The sequence below is a fragment of the Maylandia zebra genome, linkage group LG11 (assembly GCF_041146795.1).
Source record: "Maylandia zebra isolate NMK-2024a linkage group LG11, Mzebra_GT3a, whole genome shotgun sequence".
Taxonomy (NCBI): Eukaryota; Metazoa; Chordata; class Actinopteri; order Cichliformes; family Cichlidae; genus Maylandia; species Maylandia zebra.
Window position 1 is genome coordinate 13702920 of NC_135177.1, and position 10214 is coordinate 13713133.

At 37.3% G+C, this 10214-nt stretch overlaps 1 protein-coding gene across 1 annotated transcript; it reads right to left on the minus strand.

The window, feature by feature from the left end:
* Positions 1–4756: 4756 nt before the first annotated feature.
* LOC101464842 (sulfotransferase 2B1) lies at positions 4757–9654 on the minus strand. The gene is made up of 6 exons (XM_004568115.3): positions 8544–9654; positions 6368–6576; positions 6153–6279; positions 5972–6066; positions 5411–5591; positions 4757–5290 (listed from the first exon to the last, which is right to left on the minus strand). The coding sequence occupies exons 1-6, from the start codon at positions 8677–8679 to the stop codon at positions 5175–5177; spliced, it is 864 nt and encodes a 287-aa protein (XP_004568172.2). The 5' UTR covers positions 8680–9654; the 3' UTR covers positions 4757–5174.
* Positions 9655–10214: the final 560 nt, after the last annotated feature.

The window sequence follows — 10214 nt, forward strand, 5'->3', positions numbered from 1 at the left end:
TTTGCACAGTTCTGCAAAAAATACATTTTTGTCACGTTCAGCTCACTTGAGTTTGGCTTCTTTTACTTTGCCTTGCTCGTGGAGGCCCCTTAGGTGCAAATAACAAGAACAAAATATGCAAATACACAAAAAAATATAACAAATATATATAACAAAACACAAAAGGTTTAAGAAAACAGATTGAAAACAGTAGAAACACACACAATGGTATTTTATTTAATAAAAGGTTTCATTTTGCAAAATGATTTCTTGTTTCTTTTGTTTTTCTTTTCATTTTACTGTTTTTCACGCTGTTATATTAGGGCACAAAAGCATCATGATGAGCCACTGTGTCTGTGTTTTATGAGGAGCTGGTTACTGTGCTTTGTTCATGAGGATACTTGGCTGCCATCTACTGGTTGAATCAAATCATTGTTAAGTTTAGTAATAATTTGGAGCAGCAGGTTTTTGTTGGGGGTTTTTTTTTTTGGGGGGGGGGGGGGGGGGTGTTAAATCTAAGAATTTTGAGTCAGTTAACAGTAGATACTTGATCTGAAGTAGCTGACATATCGACATAGTAAAGAGTTTAATTGTTCCAGAACTCCCTCTCTGTCTTTGTTTCATCTGGCAGTCAAAATGTATCTAATCTATTACTAATTATCTCAATTTTTTTATATTAAACTAAAAGCGGCTGATTGCACCATGATCATGAGGGCATGAATAATGCTGTGACAGCTATTTCTCTCGCATGTCATTAAATTCTTTTCAAAGACCTGTAATGAAGCACAAAACCCACAGACCAAACTAAACTTACTCAGCTACCCAGTTTATGTGTAACACTGCTGGCCTCCAGTGTCATCTGAGATGCTTTCAGGTAGAAACTATGGGCATCTGTTGCATCTTCATAAAACCAAAACATGACCACTGAATTTGAACCACTGAACATCTCAGTAATGTATTATTGAACATCTGTTACCATTTTTAAAAAGTTAGAAAGCTGTATAAAATGTAATCTCATAATTGTCTTATTGACAGTTTGAAGAAAAATAGCTTTTAGGTACTAAAAAGAAACAGCTGTCAAAGCACTTCTGCCAACATATTCAAAATCACTTTATTTTTTCATAAGATGGTGCATTTCCTCATTTTAAACTTTTGATATGCTTAATATTTTGTAAAACATGGGCTTATGTGATTTGCAAATCATATAATTTTGTTAGCTAATTTCATTTTTGTTTTATCCGAGACGTTGACATGTATATAAAATGTGAAAAATAAAGTTTATCAGCAAAAGTGAAGCTGCAAAAACCATTTGAAACAATGGGAATCAGGGTCTGCCAGACAGAACATTTTATTGCTGCTCTGAGCTGTCCAATGTGTGGAGGAGGTGGAGGAGGGTGTGGTAGTTAATGTTCTCAGTGGTATTAGCAATGTGTGCTGGACTGCCAGTTGTGTCTTTTTCCCTTTACTTAAAGGGAAAAAATAATGAACAATAATGAACAATGTAATACTGCAAACTGCTATTTGAAGGAAACACATTATCAACAACATTATGCCTCTCTGTATCCTCACATCAAGTTGGAGTGAATCCACATTAATATGATCCTGGGCTTGATTTGGCTTTAGTTACTTCCTGTCCACATTTCCTTGTCTCTGATTGGCACCTTTGTTCCTGTTTACCTTAAGTGAAATCAAGTGGTACAGATTATCATTAATAAGGACTGCACTCCCTTCCCCTCACATCTTTCACTTGCACATGGGGTGGCATGTTTGTTATATTTGCTCTTTTCATTAGGTAGTTTATTTTATTAATTAATTAATTTATCTTGCAGTAAGCTAATAACCCAGAGTCTAGTCTTTGTCCCTTTGTATTCGGGTACAAATACAAAGAGGGGAGCCCTGGAAGGGGGTCACCCAGCCACTATGTTGCAGAAGCCCTAGGAGGTTGTGGCGATGAGCCTGCAGGCTCTGCCGGCCAGCCAGAGAAAACTGAGGTTTGGTCCCAGAGAAGAGAGAAAATCTTTAGGAATTATTTAGAGACAGACAGTTTTAAAATCATTTAACCACTTAATTCAACAAGTCTATGGAGATATATGTCAACGTTTATATGGCTTTAAATGTGTCATAAACAGCATTAATGTGTGTGTATTTTATTCTCTTAGTTCACTTTACGAAAGCACATGGCAACTCCATATAAAAAAAGAACAGATAAAGTCCAGTACTGGACTGTTTTTGTGCTTTTGAGGCCAAATCACCCAGGGCTTCTTAGATTAGACTGACGAGTATTTGAAATGTCAGCAATTCTTGATTATTGTAGTTTCATCACTGATTTATCGGTAGTCATAAATGAAGCAAATGTTTCAATTATCCATGCTTAAAAGTAACAAGGCTTGTTTGGTAGACTCATCTTTGGTGATACTGACACCGATAGTGAAACTGATTAGTCCTGGAGAGCAGCTCAGCAAAACAGCTCACCTACATGTACCTGTGGTTCCATCCTCTAACAAATGCTACTGCTGTCATGATATCATGTGCTGTGTAAATGTGCAGGCAGGAGATTGGACCTAAATGCAGGACTCACAGAACACAAAGGCATGAATTTAAAACGGCAGCTTTCACAGCCGTCACAACACAACACAAGGCGTGGAAAACAAAGGGCTTAAATACAAACTGGAGTAATCAGGGAATGGGCGACAGGAGGGAAACATGCTGGGAGAAATTAGACCTGACGAGACAAGGGAAACAACACTGACATGAGACACAGACTTTCAAAGTAAAACAGGAAACACACAACAGGCACAGACTTGATACAGAACAGAGGAAACGTGGGACACAGGGACAGGAATGACGAGAGACACGACTGACAGGGGCGAACAACATAATTAACATTAAAAGTGAACTAAACCACTACTAATCATAAACCATGATGAAATCACAGAATAATAATAATAATAATAATACAGATAACACTCGATAACTGACCCAGGACCATGATAACTGTGTAGTGAGGTGGTTGTGGCTTATACGATTGTCTGATTTTAACCGTATTAAATTTGTATTTACCTCATTTATGTGTTTAACTCTTCAATGTTCCACATTTCAGCAGAGCCATCAATGAATGAACTTCACTTTGGAATGTTGGGTATGTTTGTCAAACGGTACATGCTTTGTCTTCACAGGAGCTGTGTGGAAGAACCGCTCGTCTGCAAGTGCAGCAGATACTGAACTCGACTGTTTTGCTCTCCGCTGGTGATCGTGGAGGTCCCAAAGAACACCAAAAAGCCAAAGAAGCCTTAACCTAAAGTTGCTGCCACATTGTTTTCTACTTTGGCATGTCTGATGCCATATTAGAAAATATTTTAAATGGGTTTAAATGTGAGGAATTGAAGGAATGTCGAATTGTGCTAGATTGTTAGGAGTGTATGTATCATTCTTGATCCAATCCTGCACAGATCCTGTTTGATCTGTTTAGTGTTGAACAATTGCATTTTATTTGTGTGTTTGTGTGAAATTTTAATAATAAATGTACAGTTTTGTGTTGTTTTTTGTTGTTGCTTGCCCTTTCTTACTTGTAAAATGAAAGCAACATTTCATTTTGTATTTGAGTTTTTAAAATAAATGCTGTTAAAAATTTATATATTTTCAGAATAAATTATTAATTAATTAAACAAAATGTACAAATATGTTCATTTATCTTAAAATAGATACTTTTAAAAAAGCTAACTTTTCTCCACTGTTGTCTCCCATTTTACTGTTTTGTTGTTCAATAGTTTCTAAAAGGAATATGATTTGAATAACACTGAACGTTCTAATCTAATAAAATTTGTGCACATTTGGCTCAAATTCGAGCTGGATCAGGTATTACGAGACTCCTCATCTGGTACTGATCTGGTGCATTATGAGTAGATGAAGTGCACGCTATGTGGTGCAAAGTCTGTAATCGCTCATGTAATGTTTAACTATATTTTTTGATTGCCAATTACACTGAGTTCCAGGTGTACTGAGCCTTTTCTTCATTTAGTCCAAAGTTGAGGTAAACAAAGAACAAGTGTGCAATCTAGGAGTTCACAGGGTGCAGTAAAGAAAATGTCCAAGAATGACCATACATAACAATAAATCTAAAATCTAGATTCTAGACTGTTCTTGTAACACATTTTCCTTTAAAGTTGCCCTGCATTATTTTTTTAATTAAGTATATTACACTTAAAGTAATAACACCTGGTTTACATTAAGAGCAACTCTAAATAAAAGCATCTCTGCTATGGCTGTGGAAAAGCCATCATTTATCAGTGAAGGCTGAGACTACATCAGATTATAAATTCTTACACCAATTTTATTAGCCTAAAAAGAAATGGTCCTGAAAAAAAAATGGTTTTTTTAATTTGAAGGACTTTACCAACATTTTTCAGTACATTCAGACATCAGATTTATATTTTTACTCCTCTTGCTAGGCATCATTTCTGTTAAATTATCACACAAATAAGCGATAACCTGTATTTTATGATTAAATAATACCAAAGTAACAGAAATTAAGTATTCACATAGTACATTTTAGTGCATGAGTTTAGACTCACTGGGCAAATTATAATTTTTTACTTTTTTTTTTTTTTAAAGTTAAATCTAAAGTAGTTATTCAATTCCCCCCTCCAAAAAATAACATATTAAAATAATGAAGATGTAAATAATTATTAGAGATAAAAATAAGTTAAAAAGTGCTTACTAAAAAATGACAGATTTCAGCATATTATGTGAACTGGAAAATAAAATTAAAACAGCAGTATAGAGGTATAAAAATCTCACTTTAATTTGTGAGGAATTCAAATGTTGCAACAGTATTTCCTTGTGGGTAAATCAGCACAAATTGTACAATCTTTAATGTCCAGTGCTTGTGGCTTCAGATTTATATCAGGATACACTAAATATTTTGTCAAGCTAGTTTTATCTGTATCTATAAATAGTCTCCATTTAATTTAAAGCATGCCAGTTATGAGAACTTTAATGGACTCAGTGAGGCTTCTGAATCCTGGTTTAATTGTATTAGAAGACATGTGAATAAACGTTGCTACTTCTAATGCTATTTACTCATGGTCCTAATATTGAAACCATAAATAGGTTTAAGAATATTGGCTCAGTTAGCATGAATTACTTGGTCTGAAATAACAGGCCAGGATTTTTGCCACTCCTGATCTCTATGGTGGTCAATCCAGGCTCCATGGCAGAGAGAAGCTCTCACCCTCCAGCTCTTTGGAAATCACAGAGGTGAATCGGGTCAGTTGCTCTGAGCTGAAGTGGTTTTTCCAGTCTCCAGCAATACCTGACAACAAAAACATGTCAAGCTTGAGTCACATAAACATAAAAACATCTGATGAGAAAAGAAATCGATTCTGGGAAGAAATCTAAAAATACACTTTTGATAGAAGATACGGAAACTCGCCTTTTCTTAGAAAAGGAGACTTGTCACTGTCCATGTACACCTTGGGGATTAGACTGAAGTTGGACATGTTGTTGTTCTGCATGCTCTTGAAAGAACAATGCTCTGCTATCTTCTGAATGACTTCCTCAGTCAGATTACAGCCCAGAAAATCGGAGATATGCCTGAGTGATGCAGGCAGGTCCTGGAAGAAACACGGTTGTTATATTATGTGAAACAGTGTGTGTTTTTCAAATTTAGCTTTTAATGAAAGCTCATTCTGAAGTCATTTTAAGATCATACTTTGAAAGGTCAGCGATTTGAGTGATTTAAGCTTCACATTTTTGGCACGATAAAAAGTCTGAGTTTTATTAGTTGAATACTATACGTCCAAACGTAATATGAACTTTGAGGGTTTTTTTAACAGCAAGAATGTTAAAATAACCTTTTCTATTGGGAATATTGCAGACATACTGACAACACAATACTCGAAGATAAAGTGTTCTGTACAGTGATCTGTTATGCTTTCCTTTCATGGAAAACAATGGAAGACGTTGTTAACAAAAAAATTTTTAAGTGTTTTACCTGAACCATTTCTTCGTAGGTAATGTACATTATTCTGTCTCCTAGTTCACTGTTTCTCCAGCTCTTTACGTGGTCTGTCCATTTTCCAAACATCACTGCAAATAAGATAGAAATTGGCAAATCATTCACATGCAACCACTCTTCTACTGGTGATAATAGAAGTGCAGTTTTGCTCTCTGACCTTTGCCCTCAAGAAATTTATCCATGAACTCATCAAAGGTTCCTGGATCCTCAAGGAAGCCAGCCATCTGGTGGAAGTAGTATGAAGACACCATGATGTCCTTTGGGTTCCTCATGACGTAGATCACCTACAGCAGAAAGAGTGCAAAAACATAATGAGTGTAAAGTCTCTTATATAATCAGGAATGAATTGGGAATATCACACAGAGTCATTACCTTTGCTTTGGAGGCACAGAAGGAAGGGGGCATGAGGCTGTATGGAAAATGTGAGACCAGTGCCCGTGGAGATGCCAGCTTATCCACCACCCGTGCCAGTTGTTTCTCTTCTAGCCATGGGACTCTCTCCCAGTTAGGAATGGTATGGATGGGGGTCAGATCCCCCCCATTCAGCACCAGTGGGAGGATCTCCTGCATCCAGATTGTACCTGAAGAAATAACAGTGAAATAACAATCTGTATTGGAAACTATGCCCGGGCTCAGGAACCCTTCTGAGAAACAATGCCATTGAACACAGTTTGTCATTGCACCACAACTTCAAAACAACATCCTGCCCTGCAAGGGAAAAAAGATCCAGAAAGGCTGTTGTCTTCTTTGAGGCTGACTTCATCTAACAAAGACTTAAGTGAAAGATTTTCCAGAGGTCTGACAAATCAAAATTTGAAAGGGTCGTCCAGATGATTCAACTTCTTTGACCAAGTATACGTAAAGCATGTGTACTTATACTGGATGTAAATGTACCCTCAGTACAAAAATAAAAAAAAAACAGCTCTTTGAAAAACATTTCTACCAGCTATTTTTGTGCTAAGCTAACTCAGCCTTACATTTGTTGCTGCTGCCTGCACTGTAGATGGGTGACTTTGCATCAACATGTAAACAGAAAAAATTTATGTAGCCCAACATTACATTAGGATTTAGTAGGTGGGGGAATGCTAAGATCTGTTGGAGTGGTGGGCATAGGGAAAAGAATCACATAAGAACAATTCCCAATGTGAGCTCCAGTAGGATTTTTCTTTGAGTACATGCTGTGATCAGCTAAGGTATGCTGCTGCTCTGAGATTCACTGTTGTTTATGGATTTAGCCAACAGAGATGCTAGATGTTACAGAGTATGAAGCTGCTATAAACGTCAAGCTCAGTGAGTGGACTACTAATAATATTCCCACCATCATTGTCTGTTAAACTGACCATGAAGCCCACAGTCTGCTCTCTACCAGTCCTACAAGGTGCATTATTACAAACAGTAAGCTAACTTGTTGAGCCTTCACTTAACTGCATAGCATTTTCATGCAACCTCTGAATGGGATACAGAGAGTATACTCCAGTTTGTTTTTTAAATAAATAAGGACATTATGTATAATCTCTGAATTTCAAGAAATTCCCACTTTCCCCCCTGCTGTCCTGTCTTACAGCTGAGTATGAAGTGGTGGGAATGAGAATCAGCACCTCTAAGTTTGAGAAAGTTGGCAGAAATGGCCTTTCTCTGAAGGGAGGCTGGTCTCTCCATTAGAGATTGTGCCTCAGGGTAGAGCTGCTACTCTTCCATACTGAAAGGAGCCAGTTGAAGTAGAACCTTCTACTATAAAAGCATGCTGTAATAGCTGCAGTGTGTGGTTTAGCATTATGTTGCTGAAATATGCAAGACCTTCCCTGAAAAAGATATTGCCTGGACGGCAGTGTATGTTCCTCTGAAACCTGTATATCCTTCTGAGACCAAGCCGGTTCATTTATGTGCTCTGTAATGGATATTTGCTTTTGGTCTATATCGTTTGACTTATTTGAGCTACCCTCCTAAGCCCTGATGTGCTTATTAGAGGAGTTCCTCTCCAATGGTGGGTGGTCCCTTTAGGCCAAAAAGGCAGGATATCACAGAAAAAGAGGCAGAAAATCACAGAAAAATTAAACTAAAAGTTACTTTTCTGCTCTGAAGGCACCTTTCCAGATGTGCAAGCACTCACTCCATAAGCACAGACCCCCACACCTTCAGATATGCAGGCATTAATTTGAGGAACATTTTTCTGAAACCATTCCACAACTTGTGAATGCTGTTTTCAGAAAGGAACCGCTGCCTAGCGTCATTTTTGAGAAACTCTGCCTCTCTGAGATGATCTTTTGATTCCAAGTCATGTTGCTGACGACCTGTCGCTAATTAACCAAATAAGTTTTGAAATGCTCCTCCATGTGATTATTTTTAGTGTCACTTCCCTTTTCAGTGTTCTTTTGCCCAAATCTCAGCTTTTTTGAGATGTTTTGCTGCCATCAAAACAAATTTCTTAAATATACAGGAATAAATTCCTCCATATATAAAATGTGGAAACTAAAGCTTATCAACAAAAACCATCAGAGACAACTAGAAAAGCTAAAAAGCGACAACAGATATGAGAACAAACACATACCTGACTTCGGATAAGTGATGGCAAACACATCAGTGTCTTCCACACAGAAATTTTGGGCGTACTCCAAGCTCTCCGTGGTGTGGGCCTCCAGGGGCAGGAGGAGACCGTGGTACTTAATGTACTCAGTGGCAGACATGACAGTTCTCTGGATGAGTGAGTCTTCTGTACTTTTCTCCTATCCTTCGTTAGAGACTTTCTCCTGTTACGTAGTCAGTGCCCTTTCCCTGAGCACCTCCTTATTTAATAATCTAGTTGGCATGATTGGACCATTCTCCCCCAAGTACGTATACCTTCCTGAAAGGGAACTTTGTATTCCAAACTGCTTTTATATTTCAGAGGTTGAAGCCAAGACCTAATGACCACGGGTTGGTCTCAAATAGTATACTGTCTTTTTATTCGATTACTCTTGGCTTTATGTAGTAAAACTGACTTAAAGAAAATAAAACATAAACAACCTCATGCTGCAGACATTACTGACTGGTCATAGGTTTTGAAATTTTGTTGGGTTGTAATCATCAAGTTATGTTCTCCCTTTCTGTGTCTTGACATAAAGTTGGAGTGATTCCGTGTTAGTATAATGCCTGGCTTGATATGACTCACTGGAATTCACAACCGCAGCAAAGTAGCACGACAGTGTAAACACTACAGCGTTGTTCAGCAAGCTCGTAAAAGCAAGTAGTGTGTGTGCCTGTGTTTATGTCTGTGTCTGTGACCATTGTGCCTTTTCAACAATGACAGCTTTATTGGACTCAAGGGACAACAAATGAGAGACAGAAAAAAATTGGGCCGTGTGAGCTGAACTAGCAAAAAATGAGTGAATACCATTCGTTTTGTACGTCCTCCTTTTTATTCAGTTTTTTCTTACCGAAAAACAATCCTGCGTGAAAAATGGGCTCCTCTCCTTGATGACCTATTTGTCCACATGTGATCTTTTTATTAGTATACTGGATCTGACTGTATTAATGGAAAAAGTTTCACACCAGTAGTTCTTTAGTTTATAAAGAAATACAAGTTATCCTGCATTTGGAGTGAAAGTTCAGGAATGTGTTATTCTTTGCTTGTTCCAGATACAAATTTGATTACTTTCAGATTTTTGCAGCATTCCTGGCTGCTAACTCTTTGCAGAAGACTCACTGAAATTTTGATTCATATAAGCATGGTGTGTATTTTCAAAATACAGAAAGTAAAGTTTTAAATATTATAGGAGTTCTGTCTTTCATCCCAAAGACAGAATTCCTAAACACAAACTTAATAACGTAGTATATGCAGTGTTGGGAAGGTTACTTTTAAAATGTATTCCACTACAGATTACAGAATACATGCCCCAAAATGTATTTTGTAACGTGTTACGTTACGTTACTCAATGAGAGTAACGTATTCTGAATACTTTGGATTACTTAATATATTATCATGCTTTTTACAACTGCATGAATGTACTGTTGCTGTGTGATTTATTACTATTACTGAAAGCCCACGGCTGATTTGGTGCAACATTTGTTGGATATGGTTCATTTAAGACAGACAATTGCTTTAGTCTACCCAATGTCCTGTGTGGGCTTCCAACCCCTGTGGTCTGACATGTAGGAATGTGTTTGCATTTGTCTCCAAGATACAGTTCATCATAAAATGTTGCTGTAAGCACACCTGTATATGCTAGCAGCTTCAAATCTG